This window comes from Orcinus orca, chromosome 3 (genome assembly GCF_937001465.1).
Source record: "Orcinus orca chromosome 3, mOrcOrc1.1, whole genome shotgun sequence".
NCBI lineage: Eukaryota > Metazoa > Chordata > Mammalia > Artiodactyla > Delphinidae > Orcinus > Orcinus orca.
Window position 1 is genome coordinate 69243437 of NC_064561.1, and position 25794 is coordinate 69269230.

Genomic DNA, 25794 nt, shown 5'->3' on the forward strand with positions numbered 1-25794 from the left:
AAATCAGTGGGAAAAGTTTTGAAAAGTAGGATTGAGAAATAGAGACCTCTTTGCCTTTTCTCCCTGCAAGGGAATTAGAAAAATGTAGAAATTCTAAGTTATATGTTATGAAACCCTTGGGGTTTCCTTTCTTTTGAAAATTTTTTACATTAACCAAAAATACGACAGAGATGCTTATGGGAAGATAATTCCTTTTAGCTGGAGATTAAGCTCCACGTTGTGAGCTTTTTAATTTTCTTTCTTTAGTGGTGGGTTGGGACCCAACTGTGCAGTCGCTAAAGCTCAGCACAGTCCTGTTGCCAGGTGAGTTAACTCTGTGAAATCTGTATGTTTTCCCCTTGTACCTACCTAATGAAAGCCAAATTAAATCCTTTTTTTTTTTTTAGGGGGGGGTACGCGGGCCTCTCACTGTGGTGGCCTCTCCCGTTGCGGAGCACAGGCTCCGGACGCGCAGGCTCAGTGGCCATGGCTCACAGGCCCAGCCGCTCCGCGGCATGTGGGATCTTCCCGGTCTGGGGCACGAACCCGTGTCCCCTGCATCAGCAGGCAGACTCTCAACCACTGCGCCACCAGGGAAGCCCTAAATCCATTTTTAATCAAGGAGATGAATGACAGTTTTTTTTAAAGAAAAAAACCCCCACAAGGCCCCAAAGTACTGGATACAATAAAAAGTGAAGTTTTTATTTGCATATGTGCCGTTAGGCATGGCTTTAATGTCAGGCAAATGGGAGGTGCTGTTAAAGTAGTATTTGGAAATATGCCATCCCAGGGACATGAAGAAGAGTGCTTTTCTCTCTGCCCTTCTTTCATAGTTTGTGTAGCCTGAGTGTTTCTAGCACCTTGCATAGGTACACAGTACATTGTAGGATAGTAGGTGCCCAGAGATACCTGAACGAATGGAGGGATGGTTCTGAGCAGGGCCTTCTTTCTCTCTTGTTGCCCCCTCCCTCCAGCCTCTCAGTCTGCTTATTTGTTCATTTCTTCATTCATTCAACATACATTTATTCCTCCTGGGCTGCTGTGAGGGCCACTGGTAAGGAATGGGATGAAGGGAAGTTTCCAGTGAGTTCAGGCTGAGAGCCATGGCCAGTGCTCTTCTTCCTCTTCAACACATTTTATCCCTTATTTTGGGACGTCGGTTTCACCATCATCCTACTCCTGAGAATTGTTTTCTTCCACCTGCTTTGGTGGAAGGAAATGGCTTCTCTTAGGGCAGAGGGAGTAGGGATGAAGACTCTTCAGCTCAGTGGCTATCCCCAGAGTATGTCTCCATGGGCTGTGAGGGGTGGGGCTGTAGCGGGGGCCACGTTTGCTTTGCCTGGGATTTGATTCCCATAATCATAGATTTGGCTTTGGCTTCTGGGGTCACAGGGCATTGGGACCTCTAGTGGACTCACTCAAGGCACCAAACCTTCTCTGCAGCCCACATTTCAGCTTGCTATTGTTATTGAATGGGTTCCCTGAGTGATACTCTTCATCTGAGGAGGAAAGTGGCTTCTATTGAGAGCCTTTCAGAGGGGCTCAAAAGACTGGGTTTGGGTTATTCCAGAAACCCTGGGCTGAGAAAATAACAGATTCATTAAAGCTGTGCCCTCTGCTTCCTCATTGTGCTGGTCAGCTTGGGTTGCCCTCACCTGAGAGGTGGTGGCTGGGGGTGGGGGTGAGCAATTTGGGCAGGTGAACATGGAGGAAAATAGATGAAATCGACAGTAGTTGGTGATGGGCAGGGGGTTAGAAGGGAAGTGGGGGAAAGGAGAGGGAGTGTTTAGGAGAGCTTCCGGGTTTCTGGCTTGTGCAGTAAGGCTAGGCGACTCTAGAGGAGGATCAGTAGAGTAGCCTTGGACTTGTTGAGTGTGAAACATACAGAGGAGAGTAGAGCACGGCATATCTATCCTTCGGGGAGATTGTGCCTAGAATCTCAGGCTGTTTTCCTGTTCAAATTACCCACTTGGGTTTTAGGCCACTGTGAGGGATAATACAGTACAAATCCAGATTCTATTTACAAACTAACTCCTTCTATTAATAGATATTGAGAATTTGCAAGAACTGACAAACCATTGAACTGCAAGGCAAAGGAGTGAGTTCATAAGCAGAATTCACAAACAGTGGTGACCCTCTTATCTTAGCAGGCTTCTTTTTCCTCTCTCCAGTCTCCCTTTCATGTGGGGCAGTTCTGAAAAGGACAGAGATTGCAAAGGTTTGTTAAGAAAGTGCAATGAGCTATGTGTTTGGAACCCATCTGACCCATCTGGCAAAGTGGGATCTTGCGTATCATGATGCCACTCCCCCGTAAACCCTTTGCTCCAGCATTGTTGAAATAAATACATGTTTCAAGTTTCATGCCTCCAGGCCTTCAAAAAGCAGTCTTGCCTCTGCTTGGGATGCTTTTCTCATTGTCTTTGGTTAATTCCTTTTCCTCTTCCAAGAAGTCCTCTCTGACCCCTATCTCCTGATGGAGATATCTGTGCTTTCCTGCCATGGAGCCTCCTAGCCATCTGTGTCAGGGCTCTTTCAACCCAGTGCTTACTATAACTACTGATTTACTTATCGATTTACATTGCCTGTCTAGAAGCTCCTGGACAACAGGACCCCTCTTTACTTAGTCTTTGTATCCCCAGCACCTGGCACATGTCTGGGATGTAGCAGGTCTCAATAAACATGTGCTGAAGGGTGAATAATCTGCTACTTGGATGTGTTGGAGGTGGTGGTAACTGGATATATGTTCCCTAGTAGGTGGTAAGGGTTTATTCATCTTTTCATAGTGAACAAGTTTTTGCTTTTTTGTAGCTTTCCTGTATGGGAAAGTGAACAAGGTCTTTGCAAAAATATTTTTCCGAATTGGCGTGGCTGTTGAGTGCTCATCTGGGGTTGAAATGATTTTGGCATGGGTGTGAAACTGCAGGTAGTAAGTGAGCAGTGTGTCTGGGCTGCGTGGGCATAATGCTCTTGTGTTTTCTGGTTGCTTTCCGTATTTTCATAAGTTGCAACCCAAACATCCAGCTTCTCTGAAGCCAGGGCTTGTGCCTGGTTGTTCATGGGAGTGGTTGCCTTTTACCGTGAGAGGATGTAATATTAACCAAGCTTCTTCTACAGTGTTTTCTGTTGGCATTAGCAGGGGCTGCGGTGGCTGTTTTAAGGAGAGCTGCCACAAAAGGAATCCCCGAACAGTGAGAGACAGGATAGAATAATTGGAAAGAATTACCTCCTATTTTATGTCAGGCCAGGCCCTTTGGCAAAATAGAAGGTGTAGGGAAGGTGCTGAGTGACAGAAATAAAAATGCGATACCAACTGAGAGGTAAAGGGATAGTTTTGTAAGGAAACCAGAAAGAACTGGGACCCCTGCTATAAGGGTGAGGCAAGGGAGGGCCACTTGGCATCTGTTACACCCTTGGTGCCCTTAAAATGATACTGTCTTACTCATGACCCAGTGGGGTTGGGTTCAGAGCATCTGCTGCCCAAAGTGTGGGTTCCAAATGCTTATTGATCCTCGGCTGAATGTGCTCTACTTGGAGGCTGATTGTGAGACTGATTGTTTCTAGCAAATGTTTACCTGGGCAGGTAGCTGGCATGTTATCCTCTTTCAGCAAATCTGGTGCTATGAGAAGCTAGCTGGTAAGTCATCTTCATGGAGCCTACTGTGGCAGGAGAGACTTCCTGGGGTCCCACTGGCATCCCCATCACAAGGTCACTCACTGGAACCTAGAGTCCCTTTGCAGGCTCCAGTCTAGGATACTGCTATTGTCTGAGCTGTACTGTACCCCTGTCAGTTGCAGGCTGATGACTCCTGGCAGGCTGGGATTTGGTTGGTGGCATTTTGCAGAGCCCTCTGACCCTACCTGCTGTCATGAATCCTGTTGTATCCCCCTTGTACACATGCTTCAGTGTCTCATGATATACTACTCTTAAGAAGAACAGATGCCAGATGGGAAAAGTATCTCTCTTGGGTTTATGTGTGCTTTAAAAAAAAAAAAAACATTAAAAAAACTGTAGCCTGGTTTGGCAATTTTCCAGGCTCAGGATGTGTTTGTCATGTTCTTGTTGTCCTATGGAGACCAGCAGAGCTGTGAAGAGAAACCACCTCCTTAGGAGACTCCAGAAGAAAACTGGGCCCTCCTGGCACTTCCTCAGGGATTTGGGCCCTTTCCCTTCCACAGCCTGCCAAGGTCAGGGCCTGGGAATGCTCCCCAGGGCAGTGTGCTCTGTGCCAGTGTCCAAGGATCTTAAGGAATTTAATTAAGCAACTAATAGAGTAGGGGATGTTTAGTGTTAAAGTGTAATTTTGTTGACATTAAACATAGTTATTTAAATATCAGCTAGTTAGTGCTTTTTAATATTGCTTCTTGAACTCAAGTTTGGTTACTGCAGTTGACGTAGATACTTGACAAACCCAAGTTCATTGTGGAGGCATGGGGCACAGTTGAACATGGACTCGGAGGAGAGGAAGAGAGAACACATAATTTACAGCTGCTGAAATAATTCAGCCCTTTCCCTTGCTGACTCCTCTCCTTCTCTGTACTGCTGATGCAGTGAATTTTTAATGGGGTGGGCTCTTGCTGTGCCAATCAGGGTTGGGATGAGGCCTTTTTGATTGTTGGGAATAAACTCTAAGGTTGGCAGGAACACTTTAAATTTGAAACTAATGCCGCATTCCCCTTTAATCCCAGCATAGGATCTGAGCTTTGGGGTATGCTTTGGTATGAGGGCTGCATCCTGTGTGAAAGCAGGCACTGAACTGTGGACATTATTGATTAGGTGATGAGGGAAAGTGGGGAGATGAGAGTCTAGGGCTAGGGTTCAGCTTACAGAGCTGCAGACAAACTGAGCTGCTCTAAAACAGAGAAGATGCCTCTATGGAGTGGTTGGTGAGCCTTCAGAAGGTCTTCCTGCCTGAAAAATCTTCTCTGCACACCTGCCAGGGTGTCAGTATTATGGATTAAGGTGTTCATCTGCTCACCTGGTAATCTCTCCACCTACCCATTCATTTACTTATTTATCTGCCATACTTTTATTGAGGGCCTACTGTGTCCTAGACCCTGCACTAGTTAGGGATGGAGTAGTGGATGAGGAAGGAGTCTTTCCCCTCAGGGAGTTCATATTTATAGTACAATTTGGTGGGTTTTATGATAGTTGCACAGAGAGTTATGGGAGTACATGAAGGACCAACAAAATACTGCAAATCAAACCGAGCAGGATATAAAAATGATCATCTGACCAAGTTGGACTTAACCCGGGAATGCAAGGGTGGTTTCACATTAGAAAATCTGCATATAAAATTTGCTACTTTAGTAGGTTAAAGGGAAAACTATATGATCATCTTAGAGTAGGGAAAACACGTGATAAAATTTAACACCCATTCATGATAAAACCTCTTAGCTGTTTAGAAATAGAAAGGCACTTCTTTACCTTGACAGACTATCTACCAGAGAAACTACAGAAAACATCATTTTTTTTCTTAAATTTTTAAAAAGAGAACAATATAATTAATGTACCCATGTGCCCATTATCCGGTTTCAGCAATTACCAACTCGTGGGCAATCTTATATTTTTTTAGTATGCTAAAATATAGATAGCATAAAATTTGCCATTTTAACCATTTTAAATGTACAGTTCAGTGGCATTAATTACATTCACAATGCTTTGCAACCATTACCACTATCTACTTCTAAAACTTTTTCGTTAGCTCAAACAGAAACCATGAACCTATTAAGGAATAACTTCCCATTACCTACCCCCTCCCTGCAGGTGACCTCTAATCTACGTTTGTCTCTATGAATTTGCCTATTTCAGATATTTAATGTAAGTGGAATTATATAATATTTGTCCTTTTGTGTCTGGCTTATTTTACTTAGCCAGAAAATTCACATTATTTCATAATGTTTTCAAGGTTCATCTATGCTGCAGCATGCATCAGAACTTCATTCATTTTTATGACTGAATAATATTTCATTGTGTATACCACTTAAAAAATCTATTTAAAAATATTTATTCATCTGTTGATACTTAGGTTATTTCCTCTTTTGTCTGCTGTGAACATTCACATGCTGGTATCTGTTTGAGTCACTGTTTTCAGATATTTGGATATATGCCTAGGGGTGGAAGTGTTGGGTCATATGACAATTTTATGTTTAGCTTTTGAAGAATTGTCAGACTTTTCCACAGTGGCTGTACCACTTACATTTCCAGTGGCAATGTACTAATTTTCCACATCTTTGCCAACACTCGTTATTTTCATTAAAAAAAAAATATAGTCGTCCTCATAGGTGTCAAATGGTATCGAACTGTGGCTTTGATTTGCATTTCCACAATTATCAGTGATACTGAGCATCATTTTATGTGCTTATTGGCCATTTGCATATCTTCTTTGGAGAAATACCTATTCAAGTTCTTTGCCCATTTTTAAATTGGGTTGCTTGTCTTGTTGTTGAGTTGTAGTTGTTGTTATGTATTCTGGATGGTAAGCCCTTATTAGATATGTGATTTGCAAACATTTTCTCCCATTCTGTGGGTTGTCTTTTCATTCTCTTGCTAATGAGAGGCACAAAAGTTTTAAAAAATTTTTTTAAATTTATTTTTTTATTGAAGTATAGTTGATTTATAATGTGTTAATTTCTGCTATGTAGCAAAGTGATTCAGTTTTATATATATATATATATATATATATATATATATACACACACACATTTGTTTTTATATTCTTTTCCATTATGGTTCATTACAGGATATTGAATATAGTTTCCTGTGCTATACAGTAGCACCTTGTTGTTTAAAAAAGTTTTTAAATTTTGATGAAGTGCAGTTTATCTATTTTTTTCTTTTATCACTTGTGGTTTTGTGTCATATTTAAGAAACTGTTGCCCTATCCAAGGTTATGAAGTTTGGCCCGTACGTTTTCTTCCAAGAATGTTATAGTTTTAGCTGTTAAATTTAGATCTTTGCTCCATTTTTAGTCAATGGCACCCTTGTTAAAAATCAATTGATGTAATGATATAAGAGGGTATGTTTATCCTTATGTCGATATAAGAGTATATATTTATCTTTATGTGAGTTTTGTGCAGTTTTGATTATTGTAGCTTTGTGGTAAGGTTTTGAAATCAGGATGTGTGAATCCTCCAACTTTGTTGTTCTTCAGGATTATTTTGGGTAGGGTACCTTAAAATTCCATATGAATTTTAGGATTAGTTTTTTCATTTCTGCAAAAAATGCTTTTGTGATTTTGACAGAGAATATGTTGAATCTGTATATTGCTTTGGGTAGTATTGTCATCTTAATGAAATTAAGTCTTCCAGTTCAGGAACCCAGAACATCTTTCTATTTATTTAGGTCTTCTTTAATTTCTTTTAGTAATGTGTTGTAGCTTCCAGTGTATAAGTCTTTTGGTTAAAGGCTTTCTTCTTTGATTAAATTTATTCCTAAGTATTTTATTCTTTTTGATGCTATTTTATTTATTTATTTATTTATTTTTTAAAATTTATTTTTGGCCACGTTGGGTCTTTGTTGCTGTTTGCGGGCTTTCTCTAGTTTCAGTGAGCTGGGGCTACTCTTTGTCGCGGTGTGCGGTCTTCTCACTGTAGTGGATTCTTGTTGCAGAGCACAGGTTCTAGGCACACAGGCTTCAGTAGTTGCAGCATGCGGGCTCAGTAGTTGTGGCACACAGGCCCTAGAGCACATGGATTTCAGTAGTTGCGGTGTGTGGGCTCAGTAGTTGTGGCATGCAGGCTCTATGGTACATGGGCTTCAGTAGTTGTGGTGCGTGGGCTCAGTAGTTGTGGCTCACGGGCTCTAGAGTGCAGGCTCAGTAGTTGTGCCACATGGGCTTAGCTGCTCCATGGCATGTGGGCTCTTCCCAGGCCAGGGATCGAATCTGTGTCCCCTGCATTGGCAGGTGGATTCTTAACCACTGTACCATGAGGGAAGCCCTGATACTATTTTAAATGGAATTATTTTCTTAATTTTCTTTCTGGATTGCTAGTTGTTAGTGTATAGAAATACAACTGATTTGAGTTTTGATTTTGTACCTGCAGCTTTTGTACCTGCTGAATTTATTAGCTCTAATAGTTTTTGTTTGTAGATTCTTCAGGGTTTTCTTTGTATAAGATCAAGTCACCTTCAAACAGATAGTTTTGCTTCTTCCTTTCTAATATGGATGGCTTTTATTTCTTTTTCTTGCCTAATTGCTTTGGCTAGAACATCCAGTATTATGTTGAATCTAAGTGACAAAAGCAGGCATCCTTGTGTTATTCCTGATCTTAGAGGAAAAACTTTTAGTCTTTCATCATTGAGTATGATGTTAGCTGTTGGTTCTTCATATATGACCTTAATTATGTTAAGGAAGTTCTTTTCTATCCCTGGTTTATTGAATGTTTTTATCACGAAACGATGTTGGATTTTGTCAGCTGCCTTTTCTATGTCAATTGAGATGATCATGTGTTTTTTTTTCCTTCACTCTACCAATGTAATGTATTAAACAGATTAATTTTCATATGATGAACCGCCCTTGTATTCCTAGGATAAATCCCATTTGATCATGTTGTATAATCCTTTTGATATGCTGCTGAATTTGCCTTGCTAGTATTTTGTTGAGGATTTTTGCATGTATATTCATAAGGGTACTGGTCTGTAGATTTCTTGTAGTGTCCTTGTCTTGCTTTGGTGTCAGAGTAATTCTGGTCTCACAGAATGAATTAAGAAGTGTTCCCTTCTTTTTTTGGAAATTTTAGAAGGATTGGTATCTGCTACCTTTCTTAATAGGCACGTTGCTGGGTAGTAGGCCATGGGCTGTGTGGTGTGGGGGTACCTATTTGGAGCTCTGGCATCCTTTTTTTTTTTTTTTTTGGTCTCTTCACCCCCATCTTGGCTACCTGTCTTGGCAGCCAGGCATACTGGTGATGCAGACTGGAAGTCTTCTGGTAAAAAAGGTCAACTTGATAAGTTGGATTTTAAGACTGCAGCTATTTCCTTGTGCTCTCTCTTTCCGTGATAGATGGATGGTCTTGCTGAACAAGGTCTCTGTGATCCCAGGCACCAGAACGAATTAGCAGATAAGGGAGGGCTTTCCTGGTGGTGCAGTGGTTGGGAATCCACCTGCCATTGCTGAGGACATGGGTCTGAGCCCTGGTCCAGGAAGGTCCCACATGCCATGGAGCAGCTGGGCCCGTATGCCACAACTAGTGAGCCTGCGCTCTAGAGCCTGTGAGCCACAACTACTGATCCCATGTGCCACAAATACTGAAACCTACATGCCTAGAGCCCATGCTCAGCAACAAGAGAAGCCACCGCAATGAGAAGCCTGCACACAATAACGAAGAGTAGCCCCTGCTCACTGCAACTAGAGAAAGCCCATGTGCAGCAACAAAGACCCAACACAGCCAAAAATAAATAAATAAAATAAATAAACTTATTAAAAAAAAGTAGATAAGGGAACAGGTTCTGTGTTGAAAATAATGATTAAGTATTTTCTCATATATCTAACATTTTAGGAAGAAAGACTTCATTGAGCATAGCTTTCCATAATTCTAATAACTTCATGTCTGATCACAGAGATGGCTACACACACTTTTTTTTCAAAGTACTAATATTTCATATACATGTGCCATTATGTTCTTCATTCAACAGTATTTTATGTATCTGTTTTCATGTTTCACTATAGTTCATATTTTCACTGACATTATTTTACATTGTGTATTCCACGTGACCCCCTTTTAGATTATTAATTTTATTCAACTAACAGATATTTTTTGAGCGTCTGCCACAGTGCTAGGCAATGAGGATACAGCAGTGGTTTAGGTGGACATTGTCCCTGCCCTTGCGGAGCTCCCAGTCAGATGGGTTGTAGTTGTTATAGGCCCATGAAATGGAATTTCACTGACCATGTAACACAGCCTTGGAGAGGATGAGGAGGTTGTGTAGTCTCTAGCCCTGGCTCCTATTGCTGCTTGCTTTTTTAAAAAAATTTAATTTATTTATTTTTGGCTGCATTGGGTCTTCGTTGCTGTGCGTGGGCTTTCTCTAGTTGGGGTGAGCGGGGTCTACTCTTCGTTGTGGTGCATGGGCTTCTTATTGCAGTGGCTTCTTGTTGCGTGCAGAGCACAGGCTCTAGGTGCATGGGCTTCAGTAGTTGTGGCATGCAGGCTCAGTAGTTGTGGCTTGCGGGCTCTAGAGCACAGGCTCAGTAGTTGTGGCACATGGGCTTAGTTGCTCCGTGGCATGTGGGATCTTCCCGGACCAGGGCTCGACCCCACGTCCCCTGCATTGGCAGGCGGATTCTTAACCACTGCGCTACCAAGGAAGCTCCTACTGCTGCTTCTAAAAAGCAAGCGAGGCTTTGTCAGGACAGTGGCAGTTCTGCTTGTGACTGGGCTCTTAGCAAAGCCCAGGATGGGGAGCCCTGGGACCATTGCAGAGTCAGCTCTGAAATGGGGCTGCTGCAGCAGGGAGGACCGCTGTTTCCTAGGCAATACTCTGCTTAATATTTTTAGTGCGTGGTCACCAGCAGAACTAAATGTGGTTTCTGATCCCAAATTGGTAATAAATGTAGACATATTTAGAGTCAGAAACAATGCATTTAAAATCCTCTCCTCCTTAATTGTCTTGCCAAGTGCTGAGTTTAGGTTTCTTTGTTTCTTGGCTACCTACCCAGCCTCCCACAATCTCTCAGAGAAGGCGCCCAGATTTTCTCTGGGTGTTAGGTGGGATTCTGAAAACCGTGAGTTATGGCTCCCTGAGCTGTGTTGAGAAGCATCTGATTTTTGTGTTTCTGCCCACGTATGTAAATGTGTACACTTTAAAATTTATCCTCCTTTCAAGTTTTTAAGGATCTGGAATTATGAATAGTCTTGGACTCTCAGGTGTGTTAAAAATAAAATATGTTGTTTCAGTTGCTGACTTACCTCGAAGACATAGTCAATGCCAACATGGTAGTCGCGAGTTCAGTGATTGGTGATCCGTACTTGTGCTGCCGCTAAGGTTTTCTGTAGGTAAATGCTATTTTCTTGGGGTTCCTCAATTAGTTTAAGGATCACCCTAATTGTTGCCCATCTCATCATTTCTAAGTTATAATTTGTGTCTCAAGTTGCCCAGAACAGTATCTATTTTCTCACGGCATATTCCTTAACAGCACTTTCTTCTTAATTGTACTGTCTGAGACTCAGATATGGAAAACCATGCTACTCACTGATGGTCAACAGGACATAAAACACCTGCGGACAGTGATGGTATCTTTTGTATGTTGTGTTATACAGTATGGTTCCCAGTGTGCTCAGGGGACCTGAGGTACCTGTTTCTAGAGTGTGAATGCTGAATTCTTGTAATCCAAAGTACCAGAGTGGCTGGCACAGAATAAGGATTGGTGTGCTTACTGATTTGCAGATAGTCCACTTGGAGCTATGGACTAGAAGTCATACCTTCTTCCCTATCCTACTATAGTCCCACTATGAGGCCCTGACCTTTGCTGGAAGTTTGGACACAGCAGGGGAAAGGAAAGATGAACTCTGATCCCTCTCCAGCCCCAGACTGTGGTTTGTAGATGAGTGTATGAAGGTCCTGGTGTTCTTGGGGAGCAGGCTATAAAGAAAGCCCATCATGCTTACTGTTAGGAGATATAGTTATTAGTTTAAAAGGAGAGGGAAGGAGGTGGCCCTGGAGCTCTTACTCCCTAGATAGCAACTGACCCTTTCTAGGGTGGTCCAAGCAGTCTAAATCTGCTGAATTTGCCTCTGCTGCTCTTGCCTTCCCTATTCTCTCTTAGAGATATGAGAGCAGCAGGAGGAATATGAAGACAGGCCTGAATCACCAGGAAGCTGGGCTCTGAAGTGGCTGTTCTTAGTCAACTATCCGGTGGGCACTGATGCAGAGCCAGCCAATATCGCTTAAAGGTTTCAATGGAAATGCCTCTGTAGCCACCTAGAGTGTAGTCCAGGTGTGTGGGCAGATTTGCAGCTCAGGGAAGCTGGGTTCCAAGGAGAGACTTGATTATCAGAACAGAAGACATTTCTATATGGGGGTGAAGCCTCACTGCTTTTGTTTATCCTGTCCTTTGCTCAGAATTTTCTCTAACAGTAGTTGTTAGTGAGAGCTACAAGCTTCTTGAGCCCTTGGTTTGTGTCAAGCATTGTGCTATATGCTTCATGTCATCTCATTTAATGCTAACACCCATCCTACAAAATAGTTACTATTAAGTCCCTTTTTAGATGAAGGAATTGAAACTTGGAGAGAGGTTAGGTGGCTAGCCCTAAGTCCCACAACTAATTGGGGAGACCTGGGTGGAAATCCAGGTCTGGAGTGGAGATGGAGTTGAGTAGAGTTTTTGGTAACCTTGGCTGCTGTCATGAGACACAGGCTGATCACTCTAAGGACCTCATGCAGTGTTGGGGAGCAAGTATAAGGAGTAGATTTCCTTGCCCACTCCCTGCTAGAAACGTGCAGTCTGGAGCCTAGTGGAAAATACACTGACCACGGCTGGTATATTTCTCTACTTTGCCTGGTTGCTTGCTGGTGTGCTTAGGCAAGCCCCATTCACCCTTTTGGGCTCTATTTTCTTCATGTGCCATGTAGAAATAATCCTGTCCTATATATTTCATGCGTGGGGAATAGGATCATAGACTAGTTGTAAATGAGCTTGGATATCATCTTGGCCAACTTTTACCCAATATAGTTCTCTCCTCCTCTCTTGCTAAGTTCTTTCCAGACAGTTGGGTATGTATGAGGGGAGTGCTTTGTGCTGGACTCTGTGAGGGAGAGCAAGGATGCTTTTGCTTCTTGTACAGCTGGGGAGCCTGAGTTATGGGAGGTTAAGAGGTCAAGTCACACAGGGTGCCAGTGAACTGGTTGCAATCTGAGGCAAGGGCCTTCTTCTTCTTGAATATCTGTGTCTCTACTGTGGGCTGGGCTGTGCGAAGGACATTCAGTAATCAAAATGTGTGTGCATGCGTGTGTACGTATGATGTGCAGAAATATAGATGTGGCAGGAGTGGCTCTCTCCGCAAGAGGGCTCCAGTAGGCTCATTAAAAAATTTCTCTCCTGACACAAAATGTGTGCCTTTTTATTCACATTGTTGCAAAACAAATAAAATGAATGGCTGATTTCATAGACCACTCGAAAGGCAGCATGGTCTGTAGAAAGAGCATGGGTTCTGGGGCCGGAATGGCTTTGATTCCTGACTCTACTACTCTCTGACTGTGTGAACTTGGGCAAATTACTTAACCTCTCTGAATTTTAGTCCTCTCATGGGCAAAATAAGCAGCATATTAGAACCCCATCACAGGGTTGTGGTGAAGAGTAAATGAGCTTAGAACTTTGCTTGGAACATAGAAAGTGCTCTATAAATATTGACTATAATTATTATTATACAGAATTTATTTTCTTCTGGGCTGCCCAAATACTGCATTTTAATACTAGGGAATCGGGTGTCATGGGGATATTTCTCTTTATCCCTCGGTCCAAGTGCTATAATTATGATTATTACAGCTCTACAGAGTGTAAGGACTAAAGCTTCAGAGCAGTCTGAGGCATGGCTGAGAGCTCAGAGAAGGTGGAGTTGTGTGTCTGATGGGAGTTTGTTCTTGGAGACTTTGTCTCCTTGCCTCCTTTCTCTACTGATGTGACTGAGTCCATCACTTTCCTGAGGATGTGTGTGTTGAGGGGTAGCTCTACTCCATCAAGGGAACCTACCATATGGCATCGGAGAATCTCTCTATATGACCACCAGGGTCAGTATTTTCTCAGTTATCATTATGACTCTAGGGGAAAGGTTGAAAAAATTGGATTTAGAGAAGTGGCCCCAAATCTCCAAACTTCAGTGGACCTACTCAACTTTTCCAGGTGTTCTACCCTTGTGCCTCTATTTCTTCACAAGTGTGCCCTCTTTTGAAGGGCCCTCCAGCTTCCTTGTTGCCAAATCCAGTGGCTTTTCTCATCCTCGTTCTGACTCACCTCTTGATTTTGTTGAACCCACAACTTGATTTTCTCAGGATTCCCTCCTCTCTTGACCTGTGTAATTCTGCACTATTCTTAATGTTCTTCATCTTGGTCCCTGGATTGCTCCTCTTTCTTTCTTTCTTTTTTAAAAAAATTATTTATTTATTTATTGGCTGCGTTGGGTCTTAGTTGTGGCACGCAGGCTCATTAGTTGCAGTGCGCAGGTTCTCTAGTTGTGGCATGTGGGCTTCAGAGCACCTGGGCTCTGTAGTTGTGGCATGCAGGCTCAGTTGCCCTGCAGCATATGGCATCTTAGTTCCCCCACCAGGGATTGAACCGGCATCTGCTGCATTGCAAGACGGATTCTCAACCACTGAACCACCAGGGAAGTCCCATCCTCTTTCTTTTCCTAACGTACAGTCATGGTTTGAAAACTCTTCTTGGCCCATTGTTCCTTTCTCTTTAAGTTTTCTCTGTAATACAGGAAATCTGTTATTGCTTTGGTTGTCACCTCTGGGTGATGGCACCAAAATTCTTCTTCTGCCCTAGTCCTCTCTGCCTCTTTGTCTTCAACAGGCATGAAGTTGCCAGAGCCTTCCTGGATGCAGTGACAAGCCCATAACTGAAGGCATTGAACTGTTTTTTCTGTGTGTAGGTATCAAGTGCCTGCCGTGTCTTTTGGATTGTTAGCAGTCCAAATGAAGACTAAGTCTTAAGCTGCCTTCTAGCATTCAGATTCTTTGAAGGCTGGAGCTGAATAGGATAGGTCTGGAGAGGGCCAGGGTGGGCTCCCGTTTATTCAGTTACTCTACTTGTCACCTGATTTCTTTTAGAGGGAGCACTGTCTTTTGTCTCCAAGATTGCAGCTTTTTGTTAACATGCTTAGCTACCTTTTAAAAAAATTTTTTTTAATTGAAATACAGTTGATTTACAATGTTGTATTAGTTTCAAATGTACAGCAGAGTGATTCAGTTATACATATCTATCTATTCTTCTTCAGATTCCTTTCCATTATGGGTTATTGCAAGATATTGAGTGTATTTCCCTGTGCTATACAGTAGGTCCTTGTTGGTTATCTATTTTATATTTAGTAGTGACTTAGCTACCTTCTTGAAGATCTGTTCTCTTCTCTTCTGGGGTAGGGATGGGATTGGCCATGTCCCCCACATTTTGGAGTACAGAGTATTAAGGAGGGGTCAGGAATGCCCACTTCCTATTTCATCCCATCCTGTGTTGCCTTCCTTCCAGAGCTCCAGTCCCAGCTGGGCCTGTGGAGACCTTCTTGGCTCCATGTGCTCTCTGGCAGGGCCAGCACCTGTCTCTGTGTTGCCACTGGAAAGGCCTCACTTGGGCTCTCCCTTGCAGGCTGTACAAGCGGATTTAGGCCTGGTCAGGCAGAGGCTTGGATCCACTGTGAACTTTTTACCCTCTAGTAGCCTCACCTGATCACTTTCCTTTTAGGGTGCCTTGGGTTTGTTGAGAGCAGTCCCCATTTGCATGGCCTTAGGCATGACTTCAGTATTTGGGGCACACACTGTTGCCATTACACAAATGGTCAGTGGCTTAAGGATGTTCCAGGTCCAGCCTCCCAGCCAGTTAGGGCTAGACTGGGGTTAGAAGCCACATTTCTTTTGCAGTTCAAAGCCTCTTTTTATTTAATTGCTGTCTACCTCCTGACTTTGTTTATGTCTTATGGGGGAAAATGCCTGTTTGCCTGACCTCTTCAAACTTACTTCTCTTGTCCTTCAAATTATTCTTTAAAAATCCATTTCTCTTCCTAAGCCTTTGCACATTGTTTTTCCTTGTCAGGACTATCCTATCAGTGTTCTCTTTGCATTGTTTTTTCAGATTCATATTTGTCTGCCCAAATTAGGCAGTGAGCTTCTATTTGTGTAGAGGTGAGTGACTCTGTGTGTGTGCGTGTGTGTGTGTGTGTGTGTGTATGTGTATGAGTTTGTGTAGCACATAAATAGTAATGAATGTGTTTGTGGGAAGAGTTCATCCTCTGTCAGTTTGTAAAGCAGAAGACTGTCTTATAGCTCTTTCTGCAAGTGGAAGTTCTACACGATGGTGGCCTGGCTCTCTGGACACTAATATGCTGGGAAAAGCACTGAATGGACTGGGTCTGCCTCGGTGCTCAGCAGAAAACTGGCTGGAGTCTCTCCATTTTTAGCTGTGGGGGTCCTCCTCTAACATCTGTTTCCTTCACCTCCTGAAAGCAGATAACCAGCAAAAGGCTTTGGTCCTAAAATTTGAGATGTGGGGTCAGCTAGAGGGTATGCAGATCCTGCAGGAGTCAGGGAGCTCTGGAGAGTGTTTCTAGGGTACCTGGCCTGGCTCTGACTGCCTGTGGGTCCAGGGGGAAGTCCTCATCCCCGGTCTAATGATGGTGTGATAACTAGGTGCCAGGTGCTGTACCGTGTACTTTCCACTCATTGTTTTATTTAATCCTCCCTAATACTCTTTGAAGTAGGAGCTCTTATTATGCCCATTTTATAGATGAAGAAACTGAGGCCTAGCGAAGTGTGTGTCCAAGATCACATAGCTAGAAATTGGCAGAGCGAAGACTTGGCCTTAGATGTGTCTGAATCTAAATTCATGTACTGTACTTTCAACCCAATGTTTTAAATCTCTTTTCTTTAATTACCTTCTTATAAGATGGAAGTAGAAATTCTTTCCCTTTCCCTTTTTCCAAAAGATTTGGGGAAACAAATACATGGACATACACTGTAGGTTAAGAACATGAGCATTTTATAAGATGGGAGTTCCAAGCGTTCCCAGTCAGGCTGCTGAGGTGGGTCTCCCTGCCCAGAACACTTGTGATGTTTACCTGTTCCCCCTGTGCTCTGGCCCTGAGACTGGAGAGCAGCCACTGTCCATGGGACCTACCAGCATGTCAGAAGCTTTAGGAGGTCCAGCAGTTCCATTCCTCCTTCCTCTGTTGGCTTCCTGCCATCCTCATGCCATTCTTTTGCGTTCCTGCCTTAAGAGAAGATAAAAGTTACAGGAAGATATCTTATTTACATATGGCCCAGTCCCCTCCTAGAGTCCTGTCTGAATTGAGAGGAGAATATAAGGCACCAGGGAGGCAAGGGCTAGTGAGTCCAAGGGCCTTCTTCCACCTGTGCCCCAAGCATCTGCTCCAGGCTGGCAATACAGATTGCTGAGAGCATCCAACCTCTATTTAAGTAGAAGTACAGACTACACGTGGCCAGTTTTGATAGAAAAATGGGCATCTCAAGTACCTTATTATCTATGTTGTCTCAAAGCCCAAGGATACTTAAGGAAAGAGTTACTGGTGGAACACTGAAATGCATTCCCCTTTCCTGGACTGAGTGATGGTATTGTAAGTCAGAAGAAGGCCATAAATGAAAAGATGTAGTTCTGTCTTCTTTTGAGAGCCCAGGATGATGGGAAGGTTTGTTATCCAGGGTGTACAGGAGCAGGTGATCAGGTGAACTCAGGGTTAGTGGGTGGCAAGTAATTTGGGGAGGGCACTAACCTCAGGCCAAGTGCCAAACTATGCCTCAGTGGGATTCCATGACTTTGGCTTTACTTATGTCAGGGTCTGAGGTTTTCTTTTGCTGCTGCTGCTGCCTATGTCCCTGCTTGTGATGGTGGACCATCCTGGCAGAACCAAACTGTGGGCCACTTCTCCTTTCCCTCTTTCTCCCTTCCCCCCAGCTTCAGTGTAAAGCCCAAGGGAAAACGTGCCTGCTTGCTCTCCATCGCCACTTCTTGAATAAGGACAAAGCCCAGGTGACATAGTTACAGGCCAGGCCTTATGAGGACAGAGGACAGCATTACCCATGCCTGCGTGCTGCAGAGTTTGCACTTGTTCTCTGGGAACATTCCCTTGCAATGCCTGGGAAACTGTCTCACACCTTTCTCCCAGCCTCACTGCTCCTAGGCCTCTCCCCAGGCACTGCTCCCACCACCATGTTCTCTCTCTATCTCTGATTCATGGGAAAATACATGGAGCCAATGAATAGGTCACATGTGCAGTCCACATGGAATTATTGGGGGTGGGGGAGATGAAGGATCCATTTGCGAATCGACCTGTCATCCTTAGTATTGTCAGAAAATGCTTCTGAGGGCGTTAGTGTGTGTGCAGGTGATGGAGGTGGCAAGGAGCCCTGTGGGAGCTGCCATTTCTCTCACCTGGCCTGCCATCCCACTCCAGGAGGTGGGTATGCTGTTAGTGCATCAGCTGCCCCCAACCCCTTCTTCCTCAGTCCCTTCTAGGCCTCCTCCTCCTGCTCATTTGTTGTCTTTGCCCTTGATTTCATTCTCATTTATCTGTTCCTTCTCATTTCCCCCCCACACCCCAGCATCAGTTCCCGGTGTTTATCCCTGGCTGTAAGAAGGAAGCGTCTAGCTCTCTCTGTGTGTGTATATGCATATACACATGAACGGTCTCATGTAGGGGAAGGGAAGTCTGTAGCTTTTGGATAATCCTTTTCTCTCTTAATGTATGTTGTCCTGATAATGCTGTGAGTCCCCTAATTCCATTTTTTGTTCTCCTTTTCCCCACAGCCAAGGATGCAAGAATAAAAAAGGTATGGGACATTATGGGAAGCTCTAGGGCTGTGTCCTCTTGGGACCCATCTCCCTGGGTCTTTCTTGACTTCTCATTCTTTTTTTTTTTTTCTGCTGTACGCGGGCCTCTCACTGTTGTGGCCTCTCCCGTTGTGGAGCACAGGCTCCGGACGCGAAGGCCCAGTGGCCATGGCTCACGGGCCCAGCCGCTCCGCGGCATGTAGGATCTTCCCAGACCGGGGCACGAACCCGTGTCCCCTGCATTGGCAGGCGGACTCTCAACCACTGCGCCACCAGGGAAGCCCGACTTCTCATTCTTGATGTGGCAGCTTCTGTCCCATGTTCATCCTCACCGAGCCTTGCACTCCCACTCCTCTGCACACCCAGACATGGCCAGGCACCTGTCCAGAACCTAGTGCTGTGCTATGAACTGAGTCCGTGTCTTTCAGTGTGATTGGTGCCCCAAGGAGCCAGGTTGCTGGGGAAAGCTCATGTGGCACTCAGCCGTTCCATTTTGTCTACAAAAAAAGAGGGGAGAAACTGGCAGAAAGCAAAGGCTTTTGCTGCTGGGTGAGTATAGCATCTATTTTTAGCTCCCAAGCCTTTGCTTTTCCATTTGGCTGTGCTTTTTTAGCACAGTGCCGGTCCAGCAGGGCTGTTTTCCTTCATGGCTCCAGATGTCCTTAGGGAAAGTTTCCGTCTGCCCCCGAGAAGCTGTGGGCTGGTCACCGGGTAATAACTTCTTATAGTGGGTTCAGGCAGGGCTTTGGGTTCCACTGCAATCTTGTCACAGGACCGATTTATTGAGGTGGAACATGGAGGAGTGTGGCAGGAATAGGAAAGAGAAAAGGTAAAACCCCGTGCTCTCCAGAGGTGTTTCCCTTATAATTAATTCATTTAAGACTCTTTTGAATAAACTGCCTAATGAGGTGTATTGGGGCTGAGTGACCAACACGAAAACCTTTTATAAGGGTCTGGGCTGATACTGACAGGTTCTGAATTTTTCTAAGGTGTTTTTCTTTTTTGCTTTTTTAATTTGTTATTTTTTTTCTTTCTGCCTTTCTTTCTGAGGTCATTTGCCAGTTTGGATTAAGTTCTTTTGACTTCCACTCTAGTTTACTGACCAAAATGTTTTTACTACTCCAGTTTGCCTGTTCTAGATATTTCACTTAAGTAGAATCATACAGTATCTATCCTTTGGTATCTAGCTTATTTCACTTGGCATAATGTTTTTAAGGTTCATTCATGTTGAAGCATGTATCAGAATTTCATTCTTTTTATGGGTGAATAATATTCCATTGTATGTACCACATTTGAAAAAAAAATCATCTGTTGATGAATCCTTAAGTTGTTCCACTTTTTTGGCTCTTGTCAATAATGATGCTGTGAACATTCACCTGGAAGTATCTGTTTGAGTCAATGTTTTCAGAACTTTTGGGTGGAATATATACCTAGGGATGGAATTGCTGGATTATATATATATAGTTGTTCTATGTTTAACTTTTTGAGGAACTGCCAAACTGTCCCACAGCAGCTGCACCATTTTACAGTCCCACCAGCAATGTACTAGGGTTTTAGTTTCTCTACATCCTTGTTAACATTTGTTACTTTCTGTTTTTTTTTGTTTTTTTTTTTTAAATTATAGCCATAGTAGTGGATGTAAAATGGTACAGTATCTCATTGTGGCTTTGGTTTGCATTTCCTTAGTGATTAATGATGTTGAGAATCCTTTAATGTCCCTGTTGGCATATATATATCTTCTTTGGAGAAATGTCTATTCAAGTCTTTGGCCTGTTTTAATTTAGCTTGCTTGTTTTTTTTTTGTTGAGTTGTAGGTGTTGTTTATATATTCTGGAAACTAAACCCTTAATATAGATGATCTAGAAATATTTTTCTAATTTTTTGAGTTGTCTTTTCACTCTCTTAATAATGTCCTTTGAGGCACAAAAGTTTTTTAATTTTGAAGGAGTTCCATTTATTTATTTTTTCTTTTATCGTCCGTGCTTTGGGTATAATATTTAAGAAAATATTGCCAAATCTAAGGTTATGAAGATTTTCCCTATGTTTCTTCTAAGAATTTTAACTCTTTAATTTATATCTTTGATCCATTTTGAGTTAATTTTTTTTTTTTTTTGGTAGTATGTGGGCTTCTCACTGTTGTGGCCTCTTCCATTGCGGAGCACAGGCTCCGGACGCACAGGCTCAGCGGCCATGGCTCACGGGCCCAGCTGCTCTGCGGCATGTGGGATCCTCCTGGACCGGGGCACAAACCCCGGTCAGCAGGCGGACTCTCAACCACTGTGCCACCAGGGAAGCCCCGAGTTAATTTTAATATATTATGTAAGGGAAGGGTCCACTTCATTCTTTTGCATGTGGAAATCCAGTTGATCCAGAACAGTTTGTTGGAGAGACTGTCCTTTCCCCATTGAATTGTCTTGGTACCATTGCTGAAAATCAATTGATCATATATGTAATTTTTTCTGGACTCTCAATTCTATTCCATTGGTCTGTATGTCTGTCCTTATGCCAATACCACAGTGTTTTGATCACTGTAGCTTTGTAGTAAGTTTTGAAATCAGGAAGTGTGAGTCCTCCAACTTTGTTCTTCTTTTTCAGTGTTTTTATGTTCTGGGTCCCTTGAAATTCCATATGTATTTTAGGATGGGTTTCTCCATTTCTGTAAAAAATCACCATTTTTTTGGCCATGCTCTGGCTTGTGGGATCTTAATTCCCCGACCAGGGATTGAACCTGGGCCACTTTAATGAAAGTGCCAAGTCCTAACCACTGGACTGCCAGGGAATTCCCCAATTCCCCACCACTGGGATTTTGTTAGGGATTGTATTGAATCTGCATATTGCTCTAGGTAGTATTGTTGTCTTAACATTATTAAGCCTCCAATCTGTGAACATGTAATATCCTTTTATCCTTGTGTTATTTAAATTTTAACAGCTACTAGGGCCTGCACTTTGGTGTGTTTGACAGTCTGAAAAGTGATGTAAAAGGCTTTATGGCTTGGGAATATTGAACTTTGCTGTTTTAGAGGGTGCTGATGGTATCTGTCTTCAGGTATAACAGTGGATATGGTTTAGAAGTGAATGGTTATAAAGGCTCATATGAATTTGGGCCCATGTCTGTTCACACACAAATCATTTGGTTAGTTTCCTTCTCTCTTCACCATAGCCAATACCACCCTGTGCAACCTGATAACAACCCGGATAATGAAGAAGGAAGGGACCAGGGTTATTATAACTCATGCAAAGGTCCTGGTTTACTGTACAGTTTTAACCAAGGCATATCTCCCCATATGGGGGAATGGAGGCTTACTTCAGGTTGATCTACCTTTGGGGTAGAAGACCTGTGATACCTCTATTCAGGAAATGTCTGACATCATCTGAAATGTTTGACATCTGTCAAAAAAGGTGACATCATGGGAATCACTATACTGGGGCAGGGGGAGAGGTGTCAAGCACCAGCTTCCTGTTGACCTTCTATTTTCTGTGTTTACATTCCTCAGGCCCCTAACTATGCCTCACCAGGGCCTGCTCCTATTTAGGATGGCTCCTCTGGGCATGCTGCTGGGCATGCTGATGACCTCCTGCTTCACCTTCTGCCTCAGTCATAAGAACTCGGTAAGTGCCTTACTGCAAATAGAGGGATCTTTTTTGTGTCCAAGAAAGCCTCTGTGCCACCAGGGCTGCTGTGGGAGTTTCTTATAGGAATGTGACCAGTGCTGGGTCACGGAGTATGTGTACTTCTTCCCCCATCCCTTAGTCCCCTGGCCTCTGTTTAAAGCTTACGACACAGTTTCTCTTTGGCGAAAAGATGATGATGATGATAATGATATAATAACAATGATGATAATATGATAAGCTTGCTATGTACCAAGCATTGTATTATGTGCTTTATATGTATTCTTATTTAATCCCCTCAACAACCCTATGAAGTAGACAACTACAATTATTATCCTCATTTGACAAGGAGGAGATTAAGTCTCAGAGATATTAAGTAACTTGGCCAACATTATAAAGCTAGTTTGTGGCAGAGCTGGGAAGGTCAGGATTCTCCCCAAGGGGCTGGGCGCCTGTGTGGTGAGCACCAAGTAAGACTGCTTCTTTGTCTACTCCGCTCATCCATGTGCATTCTCAGTCTGTCCGTAGCTCTGTATCCTCTTTCCCTCTGTCCTTTTCTCCACGTTCTTTACACCCTCCTTTTCATTAACCCAGACCTCATTGCTGAGGGTTTCTGTCCTTGCCAAAGGCAGGGGCAGAATGCCTGAGAAGGCCCTGAGCTTGGCCTGGCTGCAGGGTGTCCTGGCCCCATTTCCCTGGCCTGCCCCACCAACAGCCTGCCCTTGATCTACTCCCAATGCCCTCTCTTTCCTCTCCCTTGAGATGCCCTGTCAGCTCTCTCACAGTTTCACCCTCCCCTGGCCACCTTCTCCAACCCCAGGGGTCCCACTTAAATGTTGGGTAAAGTGCTGGAGGCTTTGGAGCCGGAGGGCCTTGAAGTGCAAATGACAATTGTGATGAATTTAATCCAGCTCAGCTGAGGTTCACCTCTGGCTCATGGCAAGCTTCCACCTTCTCTCTGAAGTCATTTGTTTTCTCTCCGCCTTTCTCCCCACTTTGTAGAGCAGGAGAGAATGTACAGTTAGGAGTCACGAATCCTTTTGAGCTTTTAATGTTCTTTGACTAAGATCTTGTTGCTGCCGTTTTTTGGCCTCCTCTTCAAGGAGAATGAGACTGGGATCCCATTGGCCCCTGAGGGTGGGACTGGCCATGGCATGAAGTTGGGGCTGTTTCTGGCATAGCCTGGCCCAGGAAAGCACCCAAGTGTCTCGAGGGCTCAGGGCTGTGTCCCCTCCAGCCTGCAGCTCATGAGGATCTGGGTGCTCCCCATTATGAGCTTTAGCAGATGCACAATTAACAAAAGCGTGCTGATGAATTTACTTAAGGACTGTGTGTTAGTAAGTCTCTTTTGGATAATAGTCCAACCAAATAGATGAGCTTTCAGAGCCATAATTATTCTGGCCCATTTATATTAGCTCTTTTGAGTCTAATCTCAGAAAAATGTTAATACTGACTTTCATCAGCAAAAGCTGCTTTTATCCTTATGTCTGTTCCTAAGCTGTATCCATTTGTCATAATCTTTCATCATGTGCTAAGTACAAGTAGGAGTTGAAGCATCTTTTCTCTCATACCATAAAAATTGCTGCCCCGATGGCATTTAAAATCCAAATTATGCAGCCAGCCACCTTCACAACAGTGAAAATGGGTGGTGGGGGAGGTGGGAGTGGTCATGATCCTTTGTTCAGAGACTGGAGTCCAGGCAAATGCTCCTAGTGACCTGGAATTGTCCTCCTCAAAGGCATTTGTACAGGTTAATGGCCACCCAGCAAAGGCTAGCTGTGTGTATCAGGGTATGATCTGGAGCCAGCCTGCCTTCCTGGCTCCTGCTATGGCATCTCCCTGGGATGCCACATCTTAGGATCAGTGCGAATGCTAAAGGGATGTGGTTGTGTGGTATACTGGCCTTCAAGAGGTGGTGGATGATGAGGGAGGTAGTGGAACCCAGTGGAAGGAGCACAGAGCCTTGGTAAACCCCTTTTGCCTCCTACTTTGGCAATTTGACCATTTCTTTTTTTTTTTTTTTTTTTTACTTTGACCATTTCTGAGCTTTGTTTCCTCATGTGTAAAACAGGGTTGGTACCTCCCTCTTAAAATTTAGTGTAGATTAAATGTGATTGTATATATAAAGCACCTAGCATTGGCACTGGCACAATATGGCTAATGGATGGTCAGTAAATGTCAGCTGTTATTTTTTAGTAAGGGTTGGCTGCTTCCGTTGTTTAATTTAGGACTCTGTCAGCCAGGCTTCTATCCCAAAATGTTGCCTTCTCAGTCTGTCTCTGTCACAGCATCTATCCACCTACCTTGAGAGATTCATTCATTCTCTTGGATTTTGAAGGCTTTGGTCTTTAAGAATCTCTTACTCAGTTACAATTATAAGGAAGTGTGACATGATAAGCTTTTGTCAGCTAAAACCTTAGCTGGGATTTCTTGCCACTTAAGAGGAAATTGGTATTTAGAGTAATGATGGCAGAGAGAAGAGAGGATTCAGCATGGAAGGGAGCTCGGAGAAGCCAACTGAGAGGTCACCAGAGCATGAGATTTACTTCAGAGCTGACCAAGGGCTGGCTGGCCTCCCTCACCTCTTGGTCTTTGTCTCCTGTTCAGGACACTGCTGCAGCAGAGAGAGGGTCGTCCCTTTCTCTGGGATGGTATTTCTTTAAACACAGTCCTTAAAGGGAAGGAGGATGTGCTGATAAATGTGCTGGGGTGATCTCATTGACCCTGCTTCCTTCCCTCAGCATCCCAGGGCACAACCGTTAGAACACATGACTAAGAACAGAAACATAGAAGTGAGTCAGAATTCATGCATGCACTTTGGAGCCAGGCAGTCCTGGACTTCAATCTCTGCTCTTCTTTTCTCAGCAGTGTGGTTTTGCACAGGCCCTGTATGTGTAAAATGGGAATAAAAGTATGTGCTTCATAGATGAAACTTGGATGAGTTGTGAGGCATGGAAGCCACTTCAGACCAGTTCTGGGAATATGGGTAAGGGCTTAATAAATGGTAGCTATGTTATCATTACAACCTCATCTCCATGATGCTGCTTTTCCTGAAAACCTTTTCTGCACTTCCACCTTTGAAGTGATTGTCCAGCTTGTAGTATGTTTGTGTGACTGAACCTCCCTCAGTGCTTGCCAAAGTCATTCAGAGCCAGATTTGGTGAACAGGGTGAGCTGACCAGACAGGGGAACACCAAATTTATATCACCTCTACTAAAAACAGGTGATCTGTAAAATAATGGCAGATTGTGAGTGTGAGTGTGTGAGTGTGTGAGTGTGTGTGTGTGTGTGTGTGTGTGTGTGTGTGTGTGTGTAGCTTAAAATATGGTTCAAAGATGATACCAAGTGGAAGCTTAAAAAACATTTTGAGTAGTGATGGGATTGTTGCAGAAAGCGTTTGGCTTTCCTAGGGCTTGAAGCATGTCTCAGTGGTTCATATCTTGTTGTAATCCTTCTTCTTGAACCTACTTTATTTATCTCATTAAAGAGCTAGAAAAAGAGACTTTCTCCGCTCCTACTCATCAGAATGAACACTAGCCTTGCCTGGATTGGGCTTTCTGCCATATTCTCATCATCACCATTACCCTTGCCTCTTTCTGCTTCTCTTGATGTTGAGGATTTGGTTACTTGATTACAACTGTACGTGCCAGGAGTTAACTGGCTAATAGATACACTAAAGCAAGAGTTGTAATGTAAAGCTTAGAGTTGTTTA

At 43.5% G+C, this 25794-nt stretch overlaps 1 protein-coding gene across 6 annotated transcripts in view; it reads left to right on the plus strand.

Moving 5' to 3' along the window:
* SIL1 (SIL1 nucleotide exchange factor) overlaps window positions 1-25794 on the plus strand; it is a 305088-nt gene that overhangs the window by 91674 nt on the left and 187620 nt on the right. For 4 of the 6 annotated variants that reach the window (XM_049708080.1, XM_049708077.1, XM_049708078.1 and 1 more), the window contains exon 2: window positions 21968-22082. In XM_049708080.1, coding sequence (XP_049564037.1) covers window positions 21978-22082 — 105 coding nt within the window. In that variant the 5' untranslated portion in view covers window positions 21968-21977. Of the gene's footprint in view, window positions 1-18449; window positions 18473-19252; window positions 19303-21967; window positions 22083-25794 lie in introns of those variants that run through there. The other 2 variants (XM_049708079.1, XM_049708076.1) reach the window with 2 other exon arrangements.